This window comes from Cuculus canorus, chromosome 10, assembly GCF_017976375.1.
Source record: "Cuculus canorus isolate bCucCan1 chromosome 10, bCucCan1.pri, whole genome shotgun sequence".
Classification (NCBI taxonomy): Eukaryota; Metazoa; Chordata; class Aves; order Cuculiformes; family Cuculidae; genus Cuculus; species Cuculus canorus.
Genome location: NC_071410.1, coordinates 10,642,438 through 10,666,841, shown reverse-complemented (window position 1 = coordinate 10,666,841; position 24,404 = coordinate 10,642,438). Strand labels below are relative to the sequence as shown.

General features: G+C 50.7%; 2 protein-coding genes across 3 annotated transcripts; both read right to left on the bottom strand.

The window, feature by feature from the left end:
- Positions 1 to 4,112: 4,112 nt before the first annotated feature.
- CNGA2 (cyclic nucleotide gated channel subunit alpha 2) lies at positions 4,113 to 12,319 on the bottom strand. Its single transcript, XM_054075623.1, has 6 exons — positions 12,163 to 12,319; positions 11,859 to 11,969; positions 11,198 to 11,368; positions 8,763 to 8,870; positions 8,211 to 8,317; positions 4,113 to 7,533 (listed from the first exon to the last, which is right to left on the bottom strand). Exons 1-6 carry the CDS (start codon positions 12,273 to 12,275, stop codon positions 6,089 to 6,091), a joined length of 2,055 nt encoding a protein of 684 aa, XP_053931598.1. The 5' UTR covers positions 12,276 to 12,319; the 3' UTR covers positions 4,113 to 6,088.
- Positions 12,320 to 15,591: 3,272 nt separating this feature from the next.
- Positions 15,592 to 24,366, bottom strand: FATE1 (fetal and adult testis expressed 1). Of its 2 annotated transcripts, XM_009571994.2 has the most exons (6): positions 23,602 to 24,301; positions 22,880 to 23,046; positions 21,979 to 22,067; positions 20,876 to 21,037; positions 18,150 to 18,228; positions 15,593 to 17,706 (listed from the first exon to the last, which is right to left on the bottom strand). In XM_009571994.2, the coding sequence occupies exons 1-6, from the start codon at positions 23,915 to 23,917 to the stop codon at positions 17,575 to 17,577; spliced, it is 945 nt and encodes a 314-aa protein (XP_009570289.2). In that variant the 5' UTR covers positions 23,918 to 24,301; the 3' UTR covers positions 15,593 to 17,574. The 2 variants fall into 2 exon arrangements, with proteins under 2 accessions (XP_053931609.1, XP_009570289.2); XM_054075634.1 differs by lacking the exon at positions 20,876 to 21,037 and having other exon boundaries at positions 15,592 to 17,706; positions 23,602 to 24,366.
- Between the last annotated feature and the right edge of the window lie 38 nt (positions 24,367 to 24,404).

Sequence of the window (24,404 nt, the reverse complement as noted above, 5' to 3'; positions counted from 1 at the left end):
AAGAGGGACAGCTACTTCACCTCCTGCTCACCCATTGCTCTGAGCTGCTGTCATGGCAACATACTCTAATTCAGGAAGGAAAGGCTACTTCTGCTTGTTTAACTGGAGAGGAAGCAGCACCCTGATATTTTGAACATGGAAGGAGGAGGGAACAGCACTGGAGGTCACAGAGAGGCTGACCTGGACCTGCACAATGTGCAGATCTGCAGCCTCCTACCACCTGTAACACGGGTGCAACGTTCAGCCACTTTGGGTCTGCTCCTCATAGCTGGGAAATGTGCTTATGGGGATGGTGATACTCCCCCATGCCGCACCAACACCCCACATGAAACAGGTGTGATAGAGGGCGTGAGCTACCCAGGACCAAACTGGGACTAAGCATCCACCAGTCTGTATGATGTGCTGGGTGCTCAGCACCAACTTTCCCCTCCAAAGGGAGGCCACTCCTCAGTGAGTCAAGACTCACTGAAACACCACAGGAAGGTCCTCTAATACTCGTCAGGGGCTGCAAAGAAAATACAGATTGCTCAACACTACCAAAACCCCTTTGGCAGTAGGTCACGAGCTGATAAATGGTGGCTGCCCTCTCCAACCATTTCTCAGGAGCAGCCCCAGTACATAGCACATCCAGGATCGCTCATGGGCCATAAGAACAAATTGAGCATAAGACCTTTTCTTTGAAATCCTACTCATACCTGCAGGAAAAGCAGGCAGTGCTTTGATCTCAGAGCTATTGAATCCAAATTATGATAAGCAACCCATCCTACCTCCAGGGAACAGCTACGTGGCAGTCTGGTGACCTTCTACACCACCTCCACATCCCAGCCCCTGGAGAACAGGGGGAGATCTTGCTTGTGGCAGCCTTATGGATGCAGTGTCTCACTCCTGGAAAGGCAGCACCAGCAGCATGCAAGCAGTCCTTTGTGTGCAGATGAAGCAGGTGCTGGGGGAGGCAAAGCCATCTAGGGAGTGCTCAGAGGGGCCGATGCTGAAGAGAGTTGCTTCCAAACTTTCCTGGTCTTCAAGTGACTTCAGTCTAGCTGAGCCCATGGGAGAGACACAATGCAGTCAGGAAGACAGACTAAGAATGGACCTTGCCCACTGCTTCACATCGCTGAGGTCTGGGCTGGACAGCCAGACCCCATCTCAGCAGCGCAGAGCAGACTATCGCAGCAGCACAGCACTATGGAGAAGATCATCACCAAGTTCATCAGCACCAAGATCAGCTGTACTGCTACCCCTGCCACACCACACATCAGAACCACAGTCATTAAGGAAGCCGTGAGCCAACCATCCCCACCATTTCTGTGTTTCACACCTTTCCCCCAGCACTGCGTGTGTCACAACAGCTCTTCTCACCAGGGTGAGTCTGCTGTGCTGCAAGGCTCAGAGGCTTTGTGCAAGACCCTGGGCTCAAAGCCAGGCTAACTCTGCAATCTCAAAATCCAGTGGCCCAAACTCATATGAACCCTGTTGCAGCCCACTGAGCTAACTTACTTCTGGAGAAGACGTAAAGCCAGATGGTCTCCTGTGCCACCGTCTCCAGCCCTGCTATTCCCAGCCCAAGCTGACGAGGTTGTGTTTGGTCTTCCTCACAATCACCACAATTGCCTCTTCACCAACATCTCAAGAAAACAAAAAGCAGGCAGCCAGGAGGCAGGACTTGTCATCGTTGTGCCCTGGTGAGCTCTCTCCATTTCCCCCATCTCTGAAATGAGTACTTACATTTCCCGGAGGCTGATGAGAGAGATATTTCTGGGTATCATCCAGCAATGATTATTTCATTTCTAGAAGCGATGCTCAGAGAGAAGGAAAACCAGGTACCAAACAATGCATTTATTGTTGATCCACCCAAGAATCCCAGCCCTTTTCCTGCAGCTCTTGTAGGGGCAGGTGAGGTTTGAAGATGCACCCTTTGGTAGCAGCAGGCTTGCAGAAAACATCTACTGGAAAGTCAGGAAACTCCGTGTTCCCTGGCATGGGAAAGGGTGGCTGCCTGGTGAAGTACACAATTCTCCCTCCCTGGGTCTGAACTCTCTAGAGGTCAGTATATAAGCTTCATATTTGATGTCTCCCACTCACAATACACAGCTGAGAATGCTTCTTTTGTATAGAATAATGTATCATGGTGCAGGGGTAAGTCTCTGCAGGGACTTGCAGACCCTCACAGAGAGCACCCTCAGCTTTTCCTCCTGGATGCCAGCTCTGAGGAGCAGCCCTTGGCAGCCCTCTGCTTCCCTTTTCCAGGAGACCCTTATGAGGGTAAAGATATGTACTGAACCCACTTGCAAGATAGGCAGCAGCCAAAGCTGTATGCATGTGCCCCGTGTCCCCTCTGCCAGGAATTTAGGCAGCCCCCAAGTGCAGCTGTGCCATTGTGAGCTTCTCTCCAACATCTGCCCGTCCTGCTCACTGCAAAAAATCATGGAGTTGCTGCTAATTTCATTAGCAGGCCTGTCAAGCAGTTCATCAGTCTATGATTTCCTGGCTTGCTGCCGTGAGGAAACAAGCAGGATCTGCTCTGAATTCAAAAAGCCATTCTCTGGGGTAATTTGTCTGAAGGCTTAAAATTTCCCAAGTGGATTATTAGCTTGGATTAAAACTAGGGGAGGGAGTGGTTTTGCTTCTCTCTACCCTGGAATAAACCAGAATATCCCCTAAACAGCCAGCAGCCCCCCAACTTGGAGGCAGGAATTGCTGTCCCGGAGGTGGGACACAGGCATCGCTGTCCTGGGATAGCTGCATCCCCCCGCCAGCCCTGCTCCACAGCAGTGCAGAAGCAAAGCCCACAGGCTCTCAACCTGCTGCCTGTGAGAGGACAGGATTTGGACTCAATGATACTTGTGGGTCCCTTCCAACTCAGGCCGACTGTATCCTGGGCTGCATCAAAAGAAGTGTGGCCAGCAGGTCAAGGGAGGTGATTCTGTCCCTCTACTCTGTGCTTATGAGACCTTACCTGGAGTATTGTGTCCACTTCTGGAATCCCCAACGTAAGAAGGATATGGAAGTGTTGGAATGGGTCCAGAGGGGGACTATGAAGATGATCAGAGGGCTGAAGCACCTCTGCTATGAGGACAGGCTGAGAGAGTTGGGGCTGTTCAGCCTGGAGAAGAGAAGGCTCCGAGGAGACATTATAGTGACCTTCCAGTACCTGAAGAGGCTACAAGAAAGATGAGGAGGGACTGTTTACAAGGACCTGTAGTGATAGGACGAGGGGAAATGGCCTTAAATTGTAGGGGAGAAGATTTAGGTTAGACATTAGGAAGAAATTCCTCACAATGAGGGTGGTGAGGTCCTGGCACGGGCTGCCCAGGGAAGCTGTGGCTGCCCCATCCCTGGAGGTGTTCAAGGTCAGACTGGATGAAACCTTGAGCAGTCTGTGGGATGTGTCCCTGCCCATGGCAGGGGATTGGAACTGGATGGGCTTTAAGGTCCCTTCCAATCTAAACCATTCTATGATTCTCAGGGTTTAAGGTTAAGATTCCTCAGCACGGGATGTTACAAACACCACAAGTTTACGGGACTCAAGAACTTACAGAAGAGACCTTGGTGGCTGCTAAATGAGACAACACCCGTGACTCCCAAGACCCCTCAACACTCGGGACAGTTTAGGTCACTACCTCTCTCTACTCTTCCCTAGACAGCAATCCAGTGGGATGTTTCCCTGCCCACGGCAAGGAGGGTGGAACTGGATGATCTTTAAGGTCCCTTCTGATCCAATGATTATATGAGTAGGTGGCAAATTGAACCGAGAAACCCCGGGGGGATGGAAGAGGCTCCATCTGGCCCTCCAAGGAGCTACAGCTCCATCGGGAAACGCTGCCAGCCCCGCGGCTGCCGGGAGCGGCGGTCCCGCGGCTCGCAGCTCCCTCTCCTGGCTCCCCGGGAACGGCGGCGGAGACGGGGATGCTCGACCGACCCGACCCCCGGCGGAGCGGGGCTGGGGGGATGCTGGGGTGGGATGCTGGGGGTGGGATGCTGAGGGTGGGATGCTCTGCCCGCTGCCCACCCGCAGGCAAAGAAAGACCCGCAAATTCAAGAGCGATAGATCACAAGCAATGGGAAAGCTGGAAGCCTGGGATCTTGGTGTTCTAAGAAAAAGCAGAGCAGAAATCACCTCATCTTCAACTAAAATTATCTTAGTGATGAAAAATAAGCGTATGTACACGCACACATAATTTTTTAAAAAGTACAGAAACCCTCCAATTTAATTTGGAGATGACAAAAACCTTTTTATCTTATGCCTAATCCTAATTTTGGTAATCCAGCCTTTCCTCCCCCACCAATCCCCAAAAGCAAGGCCATTATTTTTAAACAGAAAACTCTCCTACAAAATTAAAAGAGGCAGTCTTACGTTGAGGGAAAAGAAAAGACAAAGTAAATAACCTCAATTTTCCACCATGAGCCTTTCTGGGTTGATACCTCCCCATGTGTCATCCTATTAATTTAGCCAGACTCTTGGCTGAATTTGACCCAGAGCATTAATTCCTCAAAAATTCCCTGGTCTACCAAATATTTGCTGCTTTGGAAACCAGCCCAGCCTACCTTGCAGTCCCAGTGGGCAGGAGCAGAAGGTCCCAGGGACTTACACATGGGTCAGGGCAAGCTACGCACCAGAAGCAAGAAATGAAGTTGCCTCCTCTAGTCCCAGCACCTGCACGGTACCATCAGGTATGGGTGGCATTACTGCTTGTGCAAAGGTTGCTGTTTCTTGCAGGGGTTTGTGGTCCTTCCTGCGCTGCACCCCTCATCAACAAGCTGTTTGCATCGTGGAACTCACAGGGCTGCGGCACAGCCTGGCAGAGCTTTGCCAGCACATGCGATGGTGCCACATTTACACCCTCACACGCGTCCCCCATGGCTCTGCCACTCATTTCTGCGCCAGAAGGCAAATGCTGCAAAGCCCCAAAGCTCCTACTGAGTACAAGAAAACCTCCTGCCTAAGAAAAGAAATGTGTTTTGCGCTCTCTCTGAGCTACCCACTGCAAAGCAAATACAGGCACAGTTGGGCCCCACCACTGCTTTGTTCCTTAAAAACATGTCATTTCACTCAAACTCTTCCTGGCACATCTGGCCGTCATTAGATAGTGGAGAGAGACAGTTACCATCTCCCTTCAGCACCGAGACTGTCAGGCCAATGAGCTGCAGTCTTTACCTCTGCTCTGTACTTGTCATCCCAGACAGTCCTAGCCAAGTGGAAATCACACTGGCTGCAGTGGGAGAGCTTGGATACACCATTCCCCTGGAAGGTGAAGCTTTCGGGGTACCAAGCCACCCACGCCAGGTGACATTTGACAACACCAAATATAGCAGAAGGAAAAAGAGAGGCATGCAGGAGGATGGCAGCTGCCTCACCTTCCAGCTAGATATCCAACCTCAGTGTGGGTGCTAGAAATGGCCTAGGTAGTGACAGTGACCCAGACAAGACTCTGTTTGCAGACTTAAGAGGCACAGATTGGGCTATCTTTGTTTGAGTTTTGGTATCTTGCAGGTAAGGAATCTCTTGGTGAAGACTGGGTACCTGCAGACACTCAGTGGAGACTGTTTACCTAAGGGCTGAACCCAAAATGCACTTGTAAATATCTGGCTTGTGTTCTGGTCTGTTTTGTTGGGGTGGTTTTGTTATCTGCAAGGAATCTTCCAAAGCCTATGTCTTTCTTGGCCCCTTTGTGGATGGGTAGGTAGCGCACAGCAGGCTCTGTCCACTGTAACTCTGCATCTCCTCATCAGCACATTGAGGCACCCCTCCATGCAAGGTTCATGCCCCACCTTCTATTAAGGCAAAGAGGAGGAAGGAGGTGTGATGGTCATAGACCTTTTGCAGAAGCTGGAAGGAAACGTCAGCAGTGGCATTGGCCATTCTCCCCTTTTTAGTGATCCAAGTCCAAAGTCTCAGATCAAGGCAATGAGAAAAGGGACAGGCCTAGGGAGGAGTTAGGACAATCACCTGATTTGAAGCCATCTCAGGAGCTGCAATCAAGGCAGTGGCAGCAGCAATGCTAAGGACCTGAGGGAAGCCCCTGGCAAGGCAGCCACAGAATCTGCCTTGTGAACTAGCAAACAATCTCAGCACAATGCCAGACGTCTCCTAGCTGTCGTCTGCACCCTGCCACTGCATCCCACCAGGTAAAACTTTCTCCTCATCCTCAGATATACTGCCTGAGCTATCAGAGAAGAAGTCCTCCAGATCCTGCTGCCTCATCTGGGACTCCAGCAGAGTGATGCGCTGCTTGAGCTTCATCTGAGCATCATTGTACTCTGTCATTAGCCGGCCAAATCGTGTCTGAAATGTGTCCAGGTTCAAGGACAACCTATCCAACCTCTCCTCCACACTCTCCCCTTCCGTGCTTTCCTCTGCAGCTGACTCATCCAGCAGTCCTTCCTTGATCAGTATCTCCCGGCCACGGTCCTCCAAGACCTTTTTGGCATCAGGATACTCTGTAACTGCTTCCATAAGATCTTCCTTTGACAGGCAGAAGAGATCAGAGTAGCCCAAGCTACGGATGTTCGCTGTGCGCCTGTTGCCCATTTTGCTCCCTTTAATGTTGAGAATGCTGATCTCACCAAAGCAGCCTCCTGCAGTGAGCAAAGCATACTGTGTTGTTCCATCATCTGCCACCACAGCCAGCTTCCCCTCCTTAATAATGTACATCTCTTTCCCAATGTCTCCTTTCCGGCAGACGTAATCCCCTGGGCTGAACACCTGAAGGCGAAGCTTCAGCACCAGCTCCACCAGTAGACCCGCCTCACAGTCCTGGAAAATCCTCACCTTCTTCAGTGTCTCCAGGTGAACGTTGATGGCAATCTCTGCCCTTAACTTATCAGGGAGATTCTTGAGGACTTCTCTTTCATCTACTGCCTTCTTGTTGGTCCACAGGTAGTCAAACCACTTGATGACTTTGGTTTCCATGTCTTTGCTCACTTTGCAGAACTGCATGTAGTGTTTGATGGCATCAATTTTTGCCTGGAACTCTGCTCTGGTGGCATTCATGTTGGATATCATAGATCCCACATTCCCCACAATAGTGGCAAAGATGAGGACACCAATGAGGAAATCAAAGATCACAAAGAGGTACTCTTCATCACGTACAGGGGGAGGAGTCTCACCGATGGTAGTCAAAGTCAACGTAGACCAGTAGAGACAGTAAACGTACTCCCGGGTCAGATACCCATATTCAGGGTCTGTGATGTTGGGATAGACCCAGGAGTCCTCTCCAAAGCCTATGGCCTTGGAGATGGCAAAATAAATGCATGCATTCCAGTGGATAATGACCAGGATGTAAAGAACCAAGTTGCTGATGCGGAAGATGTTGGGATGGCTGGTTCTGGTCTCAGTCCTATCAAAGAACTCAAACATGCGGGAGAAGTGCAGCAGCCTGTTGAAACGCAATTCAGGGCAGTGCAATCCCACAGCAAAGTATGCCAGGTCAGTGGGCAGAATGGAAAGAACATCCATCTTGAACTGTAAGGTGTGGATGTAGTTATCCCGTAACTTCTTCAGGTCCTTAACCAGGAGGCCCTGTTCCAAAAAACCTAACAGAGAAGCAAATGATAGAATTATCTTGGCTTATTTTCAACAATTCTGCAGGCTTTGTAAGCACTTCTGAGAAACATTTTCTGGTATGCTATACACATGTGTGCATACATACACAAGGTCATGCAAATATTACCAGTTCCACCTGATCTACTCAGTTTACAAGCTTTTGTTATCACTCAAGCCCTTCATCTGGCAAAAGCCACCTTAAGATATCACTTAGAGATTTACTCTGACGCCACAAAGAAATGGCGACACAAAGGTTTCCATCCTCCAGACCATGATTTATTGCTGTGCTGATAGTAAATGTATAGCCAACTGCTGCATTCCTAGAACATTAAATCCTACCATTTTTCCACGTAGATAGTCCATTAGCTGAACTGATGCAAAATCAGAGATACAGACCTTCAACTATGCCCAAATACTAATAGTAAGGCAGGTAATTTTGTACAATTATTCAAAGGTGAAGTTAAAAGCTGGGATGATTAATCTTTCATTCTGAAACTTACTCTGTTTCTCAGATCTTTTAATTAGAATCTTTCTCTTGGGAACTGCTTAGTACTAGTGAGTGCCAAGGTAGACAAAACCTTCCTTTCAACAGAGCTGTAGATTAGGCCTTGCAGCTCATCTCCACTTTTAGGGGATTAAAGCAAAACACTCACAAGCTTCTGCTCACCTGTGCGCAAGCGAATCACTATGTCCCCAACGTAGATAGTGTCGGAGATGTAGTCTAACACCAACCAGAGGACAACATAGGTCTTTTGCAGGTCATTGAAGCAAGCCCTGGAGAAAGGTTATAAAATAGGGGTTCGAAAACAACAAATCTGCACATCATCTCCAACTGCTACAGCTAAATAGAAGACAATTTTGAGGCTCCCAACTCTGCAACAGAGCTGAGACACTTGCCCCTCTTCTCCTAGAAATTAAGACCTCCCCTTCCCTGAAAAGTTTGCCCTCCCTTGATGTAAGTAAAGCAACATCATGAAACTACTTCCCAAATGTAACTTCCAGCTTTACCCCCAAATCACAGTCCTTTACAACCAGGGTCAGAGGACGGATGCTCTGCCTTTGCACCGCAGCATTCACAGTGATAGCAGGGATGCCTTTCCTTTAGATTCCCACCAGCCCCAGCACCACCAGCAGCAGTTGTTTGATCCTGGCTGAGCCTCAACAACCGGGTGAAGAGGTGGATTACAGGAGACAGGGACTCTACAACCTCCCAGCTCACCTGGCTACGAGCAAACACCAGTTATAGAGGACAGGAACTGCAATGACAGCCAGCCAACGGTAATACCAGTCCCCTGCAGGGTCCACCACAAAGATGTACCATTTCTTCCTGGAAGCAGAGAGAAGCCAGAGCTGGCAATATATGAATAAAGGGCTAAACATGGAAAATAGGGTTGGAAGGAACCATCCGAGCCACATCATTCACCTCTCGCACTAGACTGGCTCAAACACAGCTGCAGCCTGAACACCAGTCTGCAAGCTAAACCAAATCCCAGCAGTGCTGAGCAAAAATGTCCAGTGCTTTTTAAGCTCCTTTATACCCAATACTGGGTTCAGAGGAAACTGTTGAACAGTAAGGCAAACAACGTAGCCTATGTGCACACAGCACCCCAGTGGCAGAGCCAGAAACAGATGTATGGAAGAAGGTGATCAGAAAGCTTTTCATTGTGTGACATTGCCTCTTCCAGATGAGGTATGGATTGGTGCCAGACAGATCTTCAGAGAAGACTAATTGGAACAGGGAAGAAAGTGTTCTGCAGATCAGTGGGAGCACCAGGAGGGGATGCCCAAGCCCCAGAGCAGCAACCTGGGTAGCTGCTGGCACTGCAAGGCTGCCATCATGATGCTGCTCACAGCTGCCCGCCTGCAGTCTGCTCGGTCCTGGGTCCAGCCTTTGAACTGCTCCCAAGTGTTTGATCCTGCTCATCGTGGGACTCTGAGATAAGATGCACGTGGTCCAGTCACCATATCTCAGCAGAGAAGCAGAGGAAGAGAAACTCTGTGGCTGGGCTGATAGGCTTGCGTGCTGCAGCCCGGTAGGGCACAACTTCTCCCCCTCCCTCCTTCCATCCCTTGCAGCTTTTGAACAGGCAAAACTCCCTCCAGTGATAGGAAAGAAAACAACCCACTTGCCAACAGACTCCCTGTGCCCACCCCACCGCTGCTGACAGCTTCAAAAGCAAAATCTCTTCCTTGAAGTCTCCCTCCCCAGTGGCACAGACAGCAGCACCTGCAGTGCCCAGGGCACGGAGACTGGCACCCAGCACAAAGCCAGCGGCAGTCCTTCACATTCACTCAGGGCACAGCCCGAGACAAGTAGGTGCTCCCACCTCCCCATTAAAAGTGCTTATCTTTTGCTCAGAAGGTGTGACTTAAATGTTTTCTTAAGAAAGGGACTTTTTCCCCCCCTGGAGCATACAGCACATGGGAAGCAGTGACTCACCTGCAGCCACCCAGCACTGCTGTAACACCCACAAGCACTAATAACCTCAACAGTGGTGTTAATTATGTGGGTGATTTCAGCCTTAAATCACCAGTGCTACCCACAGCAGGTGGCAAGAATCACTGACATTACACTGACAGCGGGGCCAGGGCTGGAGAACCAGAGCTCCGGGTTAGCTCAGGAAGAGGGAACAATTATCTGCCTCCTCCCAAAGGTTTTGCATCCAAGCCTGGAACCATGAAGGCTCTTATGGCTCCGAACAGAAGCTCACGTTCAGAGTTACCATACTTGGGGGTCTTCTTAGCTGTGGAAATGAGGACCTAGAAAACAGCAGAAGTTACCACCATCTCCCAGGAGCTTGCTGGCACCAAGCAGCCCTTTCACAGCACACTTCAGTTCCTTCTGATAATTAACAAGCTCCCCGTAACCTTGCAGGGCAGAACACTTTTTTCCATGGCTAGTAAAGACCCAGATACAAGGCTCAGATATTTTTCTTCTACAGAAAACAGTCATTTTCTAGTGTTTTAATTACCATGGATAATGGTAGGGTCCAGAGTAGTCCATGAGCTTTGCCCTTTAATTAGCCAGCAGAAGAAAAGCCAGGTTATTGCTTTTCACCGGGAGTGTGAGCTGGGGAGATGAAAGGGCTGGATTTCAAAGAGTCTTTTCAAAAAGCTGCTGTCACAGTGTCTGCTCTTGGTGGGAGGAGCATGGGCAGCAAACAACCTCCCTTCATTTCCCTTCATCCTGCAAATGATGAATGAGACTGGCAAATCCCATGTGTTTGTGCTAGCTGTGGTCTCCTGAGTGGAGACGCCCTATCCCTTGGCTTGTCCCCAGCTCCTCAGACACGTGAGCTGACGGTGCATCCCTTTACAGACCCAGGGCTGGCTCCAAACACCAACCCTAGCACTGAACTGCTCTTAAAATAAGGAAGTCTGCTCGCTGTCAAAAGCCAGGGTATGGACCAGGGGAGAGAAACCCCCGCGGGTGAGGGACAGAGCAGTTCTTTTCCACCGGGATAGACTACCAGGTTCTGTGTCCCTGCACAACAGCCCAGCAAAGCCAGGCTGGCTGCCAGGACAGAGGCTGGAGGGGGCAGGGGAGACCCTTCCTACCACTGCATCCTAACTGCCCCTTTCCCATCCCCATCCACCTTCATTAGCCATCAGTGCTGGAAGCCCCTGGCTGGGGCCACAGGGAAGAGACCCTACTTTTTATTTTCCTCCTCGGTCTCCTCATCTTCCAAATAGTTGCCAGCGCCTGCAGCCGCTGCCTGGAGTTCAGGACCCTGGAAGCGCTCAAGGAAGGGATCTGGCCTTTGCTGCTCCTCGTGCAAGCTCTTGCTGGCCCAGTCCCTCAGCACCATTACCAGACGGACTATCCTGGACAGGGGAGAAAGGCAGAGTCAGGAGGTGTCTGCACAGCAAGAAGAAAGCAAAATCTTGAGAGCACATGGGGGGCATTACAGCTGAGAAATAAACTCACAGCTCTCTCTTAAGCCCAAATGTTTCCTTCTCCCACGGTCATAGTGACGGTGTGGTACCAAGAACATACAAGCAAGAACACCCACCCTGGCAGAGTCCCATGGCTCCTTCCCCAGTTCTGTTTCCAATCCCACAGGGACATGAGGAATGTGTGGTGCAGAGTGAGGCTGCCTGTCACAGAAATGAGCCCCTGAGCCCACCCAGGGTGCCAGAGGTGCTGGAATCATCTCCCTCAGCCCCCTCCATGGGCACTGGGGCACAGATGCTGGTCTCTGCAGCTCTCGAACACCACAGAGCAGGAGGCGATCCCGATCCCATGCAACTCCCCGGTGTCAAACCCAGGCACAAAAGGCTTGGCTCACCCCAGACTGGCAGCACACACAGGTACCTGGCCAAGGTTTGCCTGCCTTGGAAAGTGGAGGCAGCTGGCTGTTCCCCACCATCCAGAGGAGACCCTCTCTGCAGCTCTGAGGAGGTGCCATCCCGGGTTGTCCAGGTCCTGCAGTGGGGAAAAGCAGGGTTACGGCTACACTGTGTCACGATGACGTGTGTCCTTGAGCTGGAGGAAGCCAACAGCTGAGGTTTGGCATCACAGCCCTGCACACACCAGGTCTCAGCAGACACATCGAACTGGCCCTCTCCTCCCCAGTCCCACCACTGCCTCCCTCAACCAAGGTAGGGACCAGCCTGACCTCCTGGTGTTGAGCCCTGTCCCCTCCACATCTTCCTCCACTCGCGCTTGGGCAGGTGGGCAGGGGTGGTGGTTGGCTGGTGAGCTGTGCAGGTCATTACTCTTGTCCATCATCCTCCATGTGAGACCACAGGCACACACACTGCCTCAGGGACCTACGAAGAGCGGAAAACAGCCTCGAAGAGAGCCAGGCAGGACACATCATGTGGTTTGAACACAGACACAAGGCACAGCATGAAAAGACAGAGGGTCAAACACACAGGATTTGCCCACACCACGTTTTCCACCACCAGCCATTGCTGATGCTTCAGTAAGAGTCCTGCAGAATATTTTGCTCTCCCCAAGAGATCCCACATCTGCCTGTGGCCTATGAAAGATGTTCTCCTCATTATTCAGGCTCCTCAGCCACTGGCAGGACAACACTTTCCTCAGGGAGCTGTGCCATAACAATGAGCCCATGGCCCTCAGCCCCACTGCCTGCCCGAAGGCAAGAGAAAAGTCTTACGAGGGATGCAAGCGCAAGGCCAGCCCTGGCTGGGAGATGCTTTCATGCAGCAGCTCAGGGCAGACTTTACATGTACAATGGTGTTTGCACCTAAGCAACCGCCCCCCCGCCTCCTTCCCAGGTGCACTGCAATCTGTCGGTGTTCTGCACGGTGATCTCCACTTCTCATTACTGCAGAAATCTCCCCTGCATTGGAAATTAAGGTTTGCTACTTAAAAAGAGCCTTCCTGAGGTTCCTGCTGGCAGGAGCTATCATCTGGTTTTAGAGAGCAGCAGAGAAAGCCCTACATTTATAAACAGAGTCTGCTGTGGAGCTGTTAAGTCTGGGGTTTCACCAGAGTTTATTTAAAGAGCGAGAGATGCCCGCAGGGCTTGCCTGGCCCCAGCATCACAGGCAGCCTTCACTGTCCTCAGCATCCGCAGCCCAACACCCACTCAGGGAGAAGCCCAGGGCTCTGAAAACTAAAGCAACTGCAGGAAAGAAAGGAAAGGTACAGCCCAACCCAAACAGATGGGCCATCTAACGATAGACTAGGCTGAACCTGCCCATCCAGGATCCTGGTTCTGCCTCGTATTCCCTGCACATGCAGTGTCCAAACACAGTCCTTCACACCTCAGCACCAACCCGGAGGCAAAGGCATTAAGGTTGAGCGTGAGACTGGATCCACTGCATTCTCATACAGACCACACCACGCAAACACCTCCCAGAAATACAGACTTGCACATACACAGGTGCAAAGGCACATAGGCATTGCCCAGCCCTACCTAGACCACATATTCCCACCCTGGCACCCTGCCTGCTCCCCCCGGGGCACAGTACATTCCCCCCATACCCACAATGCATGGATGAGGCAGGTTCCTCGGGATGACATGCCTGTGCTCTCACACAATTGCAGCCCACAGCCAAGGTTCTGCTCGGGGGAAGGCAAAGCCTTTTACACCTCTGCCGATGCACACAGAGGCTACATCCATGCTGCATACACAGGGACAGTCACACACACTCAGGACAGCAAAGCCACTGCCGAGAAACCACTGATGTCCACTTACGAGCTTGGAGTCCCGCAAAGCCTTTGACGCTTGGCTGTTTCCTAATTTGGGCTAGCAGGGATAGCTGGGGAGCATCCCTTCTCTGGGAGCCTCCTGGACTGAGTCTGGAGTACTCAGGCTTTTAATATGTGTTGAGCTGCAAAGCAAAGCTAACACAAGCAAAACTGCCTGCACTCCTGCCCTTCTCCCCCGTCCAAGCAGAGGCGCAGGCGAGGTGGCCAGGCAGCACCTGGCAGTGGCGGAGGGGCCTCTGCAGTACGTGGGGAGGATGCACATGCGCGTGTGAGTGTGTCATCACCACAGCACGCCCATCCCCTGAGCATCCTTGATGCCCTGAGCAGCAAGGTGCACTTCAGAGGAGTTCATAGCAGCTGCCTTTGTGTCTGGGGGATGAAAGTGGAGGAGGGAACTGTGCTGCTCAGGGATGCTCCATTTCCGTATCCATGGGTCCCCTTCTCCACCTACCACCTCCTTGGTGGCTGGAGGGACCCCAGACATCTCCCACGGCAGAGACGGGCTGGAGACAGCAGCCATCCCAAGCAGCTCTGGGTCCAGGAGAACCTGAGTCTCCAGCAAATCTTGGGGAAGAGTCACTGTCCACCCCAGGACAGACACAACCAACAAACCCCCACCTGGGCTTACACCCTGCACACAAGAGAATGCACCAGGATTGCCTCCTGAGCTGCCTTCTCCTGCTCCGCTCCCAGCCCTCTGCCCTGGGGAAAAACAAAGCTGGTGACTATTTCCCTGCTTCACAGGCTGTGCCACAGCTACTGCTGTGATGGAAAATCTGCAGAAGTAGTCACGTTTTACCACCCTCCCATCCAGTTACCTCTTCTTATGCTCAGGGAGCAGGAGGTCAAACGTGCTGCTCTGGACTCCCAGCAAAGAGAGCTGCAGAGCTTGAAAATATCATTAAATACATCTTCCACAATTTTCTGCCCTTGCATTTTGGTCACAAAGCCATTCTAATAACCACCTGGGGAAAAAAAAAATTGTGTCCTTAAAGCAATAAGGAAGAGGTTAATTTTCACACCCTTCCTCTAGCATCCAGCCACTCGCATTGGCTGAGGGTGGATCTGTCTCTGCCCTGTGTGGGGCTGATCTGAAAGCACCAACACCAGCAGTCTCTTCATTTACAAAGGTTTACCTTTTTTTTTTTACCTTCAAAACTTAAACTCCACTTGTTCTGATCACACTGAAAACTTGGACAGCAGGAAACCTGAAAGAATAAATAGGGAACTTATGCAGCCTTGGCTAGGGCTGCTGGCAGGGAGCGATGTGTGACCCTACTCTTGTCCCCACACCCGGGTACAGCGCACAGACCAGGAGTACCAGTAGCAGCACGTCTTCCTTCCACCTCTCTTTTTTGCTCTCTGTCTGCAACTGCCTTCAAAACTAACACAGGAACTCCAGGAGCCTCTCTCTCACAGCTCCCTCAAGCAACGTATTGCACAAGACTTTTTATTTTCCACACACATCATTGTCCCTAGGGGATACCCAGCCCTGCCAAACATGCTGCCCTGGGACAAAGAAGATCCAGTAGGAGGAGGCAAGGAAAAGAGAATGGAAATAAATAAATGCAGCACATGCCAACAGGGATGGCATTAACCGGAAATTCTCTCCCAGATCCTCACCAGCCAGGGTGGATGGCGTGCGTGTTTTACACCAGCAGATCAAACAGCCTGTGGCTCTAGGGAGGTCAGAAACCCAGCACCTGATTAAGTAAGCGTGCGTGGCTGAGACATCCAGCACTAGGTCAGAGTGAGGAATAAACTTTACCTGTTCCCATCCACTGAGGTACCAAAGTCAGACTCCATGGTTGGTAGAAAATACACATCTAGCACATATCAAGTTTATTAAAATATGCATTTTATTGGTCAGTATTTCCAGATTTACACCAGGATTTATGCCTTATGTAAAAGCCATATTGTATCCTCTGAAATCTGCCAATAATTATCCTTTGAGAACACATACAGTTTGATCACCTCTCTTCTAAATATCTTCAGTTCACACGTTGAAGTTGGTGTGCATGCCTCTCTTCCGCACATCCCCCCGCCCCACCGAGAAGAGTCAGCCCTTCTCATCCTAAAGTACGGATTAAAAAAATTGCAAGCTTCCTCCAAAACACATTTGCACCTCTCAGAGAAGAGAAACCAGCCAAACAATTTACCTGCTTTCCTGGCATGAGTCACACAGCAGCAGCCCCCTTATACAGATGCCATTTGTAACATCCCCTGGCAACCCTGACCACATTCCTGAGCCACAAGCCATGGGAACAACCTCTGCACCAGTGCTCCCGTTCCTTACACATCCTGCCATGGCACATTGAGTCCACCACACCATCCTGGCTCTTGCTGGCAGTAAATCTCAGCACTCTTCTCAACTCAGCTGTCAGCCACAGGTTCAGACCTGCAATTACTTGTGGGACAGTTATTTATTAGCCAGTGTCCAGCTGCCAGATTTACAGTCACGGATGCTTAATGTAGTTGCAGACAGAAAACACTCAAGCATCCTTGTCTGTAAATAAGCTCTTGGGACATCTGAGTGACCTGCAGATCCAGCTACAATTACTTACAGGTGGAACAGAGAGGTCATGTTAAGCCAAGCCATGTTAAACCTGCTCCCAGAGTCTGCAAGCACAACTCCAGCAGATGTGCTGGATGAACCACCAAAAGCATCTCAAAGTCATCTCAGCCCCAAGTGTTACTAAACTCCACAGAAGGAAAGAAACAGCAAAGCTGTTGAACTGGGCCTGTTTAAAGCTGAAGAGCATCTGGGCCAAGAATCCCCCTTACCTGTGTTCTTGCACCACTGCTGAAGTTACAGCTTGGCTGGCACTGGCAACTAACAAATACCTACTGCTGCCCAAACCAGCAATTTTCCATGACTGGTGCTGTCACTGTTGGTACAAGGTCTTATAATCCAAAGAATCACCATGAGGACGTTTCCCATGTAAATATCTCTGGGAAAGAGCCAAGACCCTGGATAAACCCAGACCTCAGCAATGTTCTTACAATAACTTTAGACCTGAACATTTGCAGACCTGCTGCTGAATTGCCTCGAGCAGGATGAGAACCGGAGAAATGGTGGTACAGCAGCAGCTGGAGGGATGTGAGCTCCCCGGTCCTCTAGCTGCATCCCTTCTAGAGAAGGGGCTGTTCTGGGATGGGAGAACTGGCAGCAGTACATCCACCAAACAGCAGTTGCACAAGGAAGAAAAGAAAACCCGCTGGCACTTTAAAAAAGCACTCAACCACTCCACACAAGCTGTTGGGATGCAAAACGAGGAACAGATCACAGCAGCTGGCTGAGGACTTCTATGGGGTCAGAAGTGAGCTGTCCAAGCTGGGATGTGGTCACCTAAGACTGTAACAGGACCCCATGACCCCAACCATACAATACCTTGATTTAGCACCTCCTCGGGCAGACAGCACAATGGCTCCTGTATCAGCCACCAATTTCTTACGAGACATGGGCTCTTCACAGCAGTTTCCCACACAAGAACCACCCCATCAAAAATATAAGGTGGTTGCTGGCATCCACAGAGCATTTGCCCTGGGACTACGCCTGTTGGGCCATATTCCTTGTACCCCACCCGTCCCTGACACCATCTCCAGCTCTGTACCGCTTCATTGTTTCCCTCACCCACCTCTGATGCTACAGCATGGGAGAGGGATGGCACCTTCATTGTGATCGGGGCCTGAAGGACACAGATCCTCAAAGGCATACAGTGCGAAAAGCAGATCAAGTTAAGAAGAAACACATAGTTTTACTGTTTGCAAGTATGCAAGTAAGGATCCTCTTCCTGCCCTCACCTACCCTGCCACAGCTGGGCAAGGGATGTCAGGGCGTGGGAAATCATCTCCTCAGCCAGAGCCACATGTTGAGGAGGCAGGCGGAGATCAGCACGGAGTAGACCAGGGTCTCCTTCTGCCGCCAGGCGTTGCACTGCTCCTCCAGCATGCGGAGCCTCCCCGAGATCCTCGTCAACTGCAAGGGAAGCAGTAAGGCTGGTGTCAGCCCTGAAGTAAAGCGCAGGGCACTGGATACACCCCAGAAGCAAGGGACAGCGAGGGATGGAGGGATGGCAGCTGCAGTCTCCTTCAGGTCCTCCGTTTCTAGAGCAGTGTCTATCTTTGTGTGGGAGAATTAGCAGCAGTACCTCAGCTCCTGAACAGGAAAAGGTCCTTCCCACCAGAAGGAGGAATGCCAGCAGATGGAGGAGTCTGGCTGTCTCCTGTAGACCTAAAGCCCCTCAGGGCAGGAGCTTGATGGGTCAACACACGTTAAAGTACTCCTCCAAGCTTCCATTAGTGAGGACTAGCTTGGCAACACCAGCCCACCAGGACTGAGCAACAGACCCCCAGAGCCTCCTCACACCCCCTCCTATGGCTTCCCCAGGAAACAGCTACAGCACTTCACCTCCGTCTCACCTGCTTTCTCATTGCTGCCATCTCAGCCACCCCGACTTCCTCCAAGGCACTCTCTGGGGCTGGGCCAGCCTCCTGGGAGCTGGGGAAGAAAAGCAGAAATACAGATGGACAAACACTGCTTGAGAGGTGCCCAGCGAGCCAAGCCATGCAAGTAGTATGTGCATGCCCAGCATCTGCTGTCTGGATGCAGAGAGAGGAAACAGCACCTGCACAGCATCTACTCATCTCTTCTTAGCCCCCATCGTGCATATTTATTCCCCTCCACCATGCATCCCATAATTATCACAACAAAACATACAGCACATGACATGCATGCTTGTATTTATTAAGAGGTCCAATAGAGAGAAAACATTGTATTTACCGAGCATCCATTCTCTATAGTCAGAGGAATTCACTGAGGGTCAGGTAAATCATCTTTAGAGCCAGTCGGGTAAATACGTATCACAGGGCCAATGCTGAGATGGAGGGATGATCTCATTTACATCAGCAGGTGAGAGTCCCACTGGTGGGAAGCTGCCATCACCTGGGGGGAACTATCTGAGTAAGCACATCAGCCAGCAGAAAAGGGTCCTGTGTTTGCTGTGACAACGATTCATTCCCCTCCAGTACCTCCAGATACCCCAGGCTCACTTTCTCTGCCCCCTTGACAAAAAAAAAGTATCACTTTTTGCTCTTATAGCAAACTTCACCTGCAACTTGAAAATAAACAAGCAATCCAAGCATGCACCATTTTCTTCCATCCCTGGAAACAAAGGGGGCACCACTGGGATTAGCTGTTGTGCTGGTAGAGGCAATGCAGACCACAGATCTCCAGGGCATCCCTGGGATGCACAGCCTTGCTGCAGGGCCCACAGCACTGAACCATAAATTAAAGCAGATCTACAGTGAGAAAAAACAGAATTGCCATGTTCGGTCTGTTGTCTCTATCAACATAGGCCAGCCCTGCAGCAGTTCTTCTATAATCAAAACTCCCCTATGCACACCAATAACACTCAGAGGCACTCGCTGATACCGTACCAGTTAACAAGTGTCTAACACCGCTTCTTCGGAGACCTTGGGGAGGGGAGGATATTTATTCCTGTTCGTAACATGATGTTGATCTCGCTGAAGACAAGCCAGAACAGGATGCAGAGATTCAGTGAATCTCTGTCTGAAAATACATTTGTGAGGTAATGCCTCCACGTAACATAGCTGCCGTGTAAAATGAAAGTCACAACAGAAAGAAAATCCAATTTCCCCCAGCACAGAGCCATTAAAAAGGGACACATCCTGCAGATTTTGACTAAAAAATCCCAGCTGATACAGGTGAACACCCATTAGAGCAAAAAACATGTTATGACCCAAACAAGGGAAAATTAGGGGGTCATAACAGACTAGAAATTACCTTCCAATGACTCATACCCTTCAAGAGGTCACTGTCAGGCAAAATATTCAAGTATCCAAAACTAGACTTGACTTTATTAAAATTTCAGTACAAATAAGTCAGCTCAGTCATATTTTTATTTTTATTGTTGCATTGGGGTACACAGATGTCTTATGAAGAGATGCCATACGCATCTGAAGTGATGCAAAGCACCAAGGAGAGGTGTTTCAAGGAGGCTGGTTTGAAAGGAAGACCGAGAGCTGGGGAGATGCCTGGGACTCACCCTACTGCATTACATCAGCTCTGCAAGCTACCACCTCTCATGGTAGCATGGCCTAAACCTCCTCTACTGCTGATGGGAGAAGGGAGAAGTTCTTATTTAGCCAATAACTGGATCTGTTGGCATGCCAAGACTTCATTAAAAATAAACATTTGAAGACAGTCAGCCTACTGTGGTTAAAAGCAGAGACAACACTTTGCATTGTCCGCAGACAAAAGCCAACTCTGCTGCCTGCACCTCCACACCAGCTGGGGAGGGACGGCAGCATGTGCCACTGACGGCACTGGTGATGGATGTTCACTCTCCTCCCTTTCTGACTGGAGGTTTCGCTCAAGGAGAATTAGAAGTATTTAGACATTCCTCCGAGTGCTTAGCAGCCTTGGAGCAGTGGGGACACCTTAAGGCCGCAATGATGTCTTTGAACACATTACATTTCCTGCACTTGCACAGACAAAAGTGTGCTGCAGATAGTTGCTCCAGCACATCTGGAGAGATTGAGGTCATTGCACACCTGCTCCGGTGAGCACGCAGGCATGCTGCACCCTGGCCAGAGGCATCAGCTATGGGATAAGTAACTTGGTGCAGCCAGTTCTTGGGAAGGGCTAATTAAGAGTGACCAAGATACAGCCAAGAATGTTGGGACCCTGCAGGAGAGGGTGTCTCAGGGACAGGACCTGGGTCAGGCTGTCTGTCCTGGATTTCGATTCCTTTCACACATTTCTCTCCATGGAGCTACTCAGGCATGCAGAAAAATTAGCACTGGCTTAGCAGTGATGAAAAGCTCAAATCCCAGCGATGTCACAGGCAGCGTTCTATCACTCGAGGTGCCCAGGAGACCAGTGTTAAGCTAAGCAGGAGATACAAGCTGGGCTGGGTTAGCAGGGTGCGCCCAGGCTGGCTGCACCAGGAGCTCCTGGGCCAGGTACCTGGAGCTGACAGACAGGACAGGCAAGGAGAGTCTGGGGCAGCTCCTGCGCCGTGCAGCCTGCAGTTTACAGAGTTCACGCCTGGCTCACGTGTTAGCAAGCAAAGGCAAGTCCTTGCAGAGTGACAGCGAGGTGGCTCAAGATGAGCCAAAGTCACCTGGATGACACCGGGTCTTGCAGGGAGTCCTGGACACGGTGGAAGAGCACCTGGCCCAGGAGGTACATGGTCTGGAAGATGTTCTGCATGGAGTAGATCCTGCCTGTCTCTGGGAGGAGGGGGAGCGGGGCACTGCGTGCAGGCAGGAGGCAGGTATCCGGCCTGGGATGCACACAGAATCATACCTGTTATTTTCTGGCCTCATACAGCTCTGGTACAGCTTGGCATTTAGAGGTGCCCTACATTGCTTCAGCAGCTCCAAGCATCTCTGGGCAACTCCATTGGCACCCAGACCCCATCACCACAAGGGAGAACACTCCAGCAGCCATCAGGCTCAGAGGCAGTGGCCTGATGCCTCCAAGGCCAATCATGCCTATGTGATAACCAGACCTTCAAGAGCTGCTCTCATATAGGTTATAGAAGGCAGCTCTCCTGCCACTCAGGACAATCCTGGAATTCTGGGATTAAGTTTGAGACAATTTCTCCACTGGAGAGACTCTGAAGCCCAAATCCATGAGAAGAGAGGATCATTATCACCAAGCTACTGCTCACTGTTACACTGAAAGTGCTGAAAAGCAAGTGTGCTCTTAGCCCACTCTGTCTGCAAGACACTGCAAGTCTCAACCACCTTTGTAGAAAACTGGTTAAGCCCTGGTAACTTATTTGCCAGTGGTCACCTGCCCACAGCCCACAGCATTCTGCCATGATGGTGCTGAAGCAGGAGAGCACATTGCCAGGCACCAAAAGGAAGACGGGCAGAGACAGAGAGACCAGGACAAGCCAGAGGGTGCAGCAAGGTCTTCTTGGCCCAATGGCCAGGCAAGGACCAAGAGTGCAGCCTGCTGCAAGATGGGATGTGCTTTCCCATGTGTATCTCAACAGACAGATCATCACCCTGGGGACCAACGCAGCTGCCTTCAACACTGTCCAGCACAAACCCCTTTGATGACAAAAGGCATGTTCCTCTAGCACAAGCGCAGGACTTGCCCTGATCTGCATACCCTCCCACACTGAGGCATTGACACCAGAGAGCCCCAAAGCAGCACAGCTGACAGGAGACGCTGATGCCCACCCGCCCCAGACAGCTCTGGGTTCGTGCTCACCGTTCATGGTGCTGGCCCAGGCTGTGCAAGGCCAGCTGGGCACAATCATTTGGAGTTCTCTCCCGCCGCGACTTGCTGCTGTGATGGCCCTGTTGGCATCAAACACAACGGCATTAGCACAGAGACCCCGCGGAGGGCAAGTCCAGCCCAATGCCCTGCATGGTCTGCAGTACCAGGATCCCATCAGCACGTGAAAGCACTCAGTTGTGGGAATATTACATAAGCCCCAAACCTGGTGAGCTGAAGTTGTAACACGAGGGGAGACATGCTCAGAGCAGGGTGAGGGTCACCAGCAAGGTGCCTGCTAATCTGACCTGGTCTATTCACTTCCATTCAAAAAATCTGAACCTAACACATCCAGGAATGGCTCTTGAATCTCAGGGAAGCGAAAGCTCTTGAGAAGGCAGATCAGCAGCTCCAGCAGCCAAACCAAGCCTTTGCTTGCCCACATCAGGGGACTCTCTTTGAACTACTTTCACAAAAGATTAAAAACTGCTTTCAACTCTGATATCAGAACCCTTTATGCTGCATTAAGGAAACAGCTCTGTCTTGTACTTCTTCCAGGAGAATCAGTTGGAAGTGGTTGGAAAGTGACTTCGAAAGTAACAGAAGATGATTGGGGGAGGCAGGACTGCGCCTACCTCAGGCTACCTCCTGCTCACAAAACCCAATACAAGATCTGACTTAATCAATGTCCCAGCACGCAGGTGCATATTGGTTACAGGACAGAAAAAGACCCCACCACTCCTACACCCTCACTCCTAGGATCTCCTAGGAGGACCAGGCAGCACTCTGGAAGATGACTTCTGGCTTGGGCTGATAAAAGACCTCTGGAGAAACCCAATACTGGGATTGCACTCCCTTGCACCACAGGCAATCCCACCCACTCTCAACACCATACCGATCGTTTGCGTTTCTGGGAACTTGATCTGCTGGCTACATGGAGAAAAGGGAGCTCCCCGAGGTGAGTGGGCTGTGCAGAAGAGTCCGGGGAAACATGCACCATGGTAGAGGGGACCTTCCTTTGCTGGTTCGGCAGGATGGGCCTCAAACTGGCATCTGATATTTCTACAGAGAGGAGAGAAGGAAGAACTAAACCAATCTGCATGCCCTCAGGACAGGAAAGAAGAGAGATCCACCCATGTAGGACAGTGAGCCCTGTGTACCAGGCATAGAACAAAAAACTATGTCCCACATGTGAGCAGCAGGACAGACTGGAACGGCATAGACCAAAAAGCAACTGGACACACTGCTCAAGGAAAGTGACGTTTAGGTGTTTTTCAAACAGGCATGGAGAAATGTCTATGCAACCCAAAGCAGGAAGCCTACCAAAGGCCAAGAAGGAACTGTTAGAGATGTGAAAGGAGATGCCTCCACATCTTTCTCCGCTCTTTAGGAACTAAGACCCCTCCTGCCTTCTGTTGGTCACCTTTACCCACCTCTCCCCAGGCATCTCTCCACTCCCTGCCCTACTTTTCAGAAGAAAGCTGACTACAACATCTGCCCCATCCTCTCCTCTCGCAAAGCAAATCACTGGGGACTTTATAAAGAGATCACACTCCGTAGGATGGTGTTCAGCCCCATCAACCCTCAGCCACCCCAAAAGACAACTGAGGACATTACCAGCAAGAGAAATCCTATCAGGGATGTGCATCCGAAAGGAAGGAGGGACATCCTCTGTCACTGGCCTCTCGTCCACAGGGCTGAAGCTCTCTGCTACCTTCAGCCTGTTGGGAACCTGCATCCTTTGATTGATGGCTTCTGTGAAGACCAGGTCACAGCGGACTCGGTTCAGGTCCAGTCCCCAAAACGGCCACATCTTTTTTGATTTCTTCAGACTGCTTGAGCACCCTGGCGTTTCACACAGAGAAAAAGAAAGCCAAGTGAAAGTGACAGAAATGAGCTCTTCCCAAGTGGCACCTGCACAGGGACAACACATGTACTGTAGGACAGCTAGAATACAGGCAGAAACAAAGCAAAAGACAGACACTGTTTGAGTTGTCCTGGAGAAAAGGGTGTCCCACAAAGCCCAGCTGATGGGGGTAAGGGCACAGGGCTGCTGCGGGTGGGAAGTCCTGGGAGCAAAGCATGAGCTTAGCACCTATTGCCTCAATTGACAGCAAGGAAAGAGCACACCTGTGGGAGGAGGACAGTTGAGTATACTCTAAAAACCAGTGAGAAAAAAAATATTCTCCATCCAGAAGTAAAGTTTTCTGGAGGGCTGGGAGCACATTTTTGTCTTCTGACACTTTCAAGGAAAAATGAGGTTTTCTACAAGCAAAATTCATGGTTTGATGATAAGATTCCAGGCTACTACAGGAAAAACTGACCACTAAACTCTTCCTCTGCACACGCTTTTGCTGCAGTATCCCCCAAGGCCATACCCCATTCCCCACCTGATCCAGCACCCAAGACAGACTGATCCA

Bases quoted from the DNA above. Each gene is read 5' to 3' on its own strand.
- CNGA2 (XM_054075623.1), bottom strand. From the start codon at position 12,275: ATGATGGACAAGAGTAATGACCTGCACAGCTCACCAGCCAACCACCAC. The intron at 11,970-12,162 runs GTCAGGCTGGTC...TCCCCACTGCAG, and splicing joins ACAGGGCTCAACACCAGGAG to GACCTGGACAACCCGGGATG. The intron at 7,534-8,210 runs GTGAGCAGAAGC...CTTCTCTGTTAG, and splicing joins AGTGATTCGCTTGCGCACAG to GTTTTTTGGAACAGGGCCTC.
- FATE1 (XM_009571994.2), bottom strand. From the start codon at position 23,917: ATGTGTTGTCCCTGTGCAGGTGCCACTTGGGAAGAGCTCATTTCTGTC. The intron at 22,068-22,879 runs GTATGGTGTTGA...TGATGCCAACAG, and splicing joins CCCAGAAACGCAAACGATCG to GGCCATCACAGCAGCAAGTC. The intron at 17,707-18,149 runs GTGAGACGGAGG...CTTCCCTTGCAG, and splicing joins TGGCAGCAATGAGAAAGCAG to TTGACGAGGATCTCGGGGAG.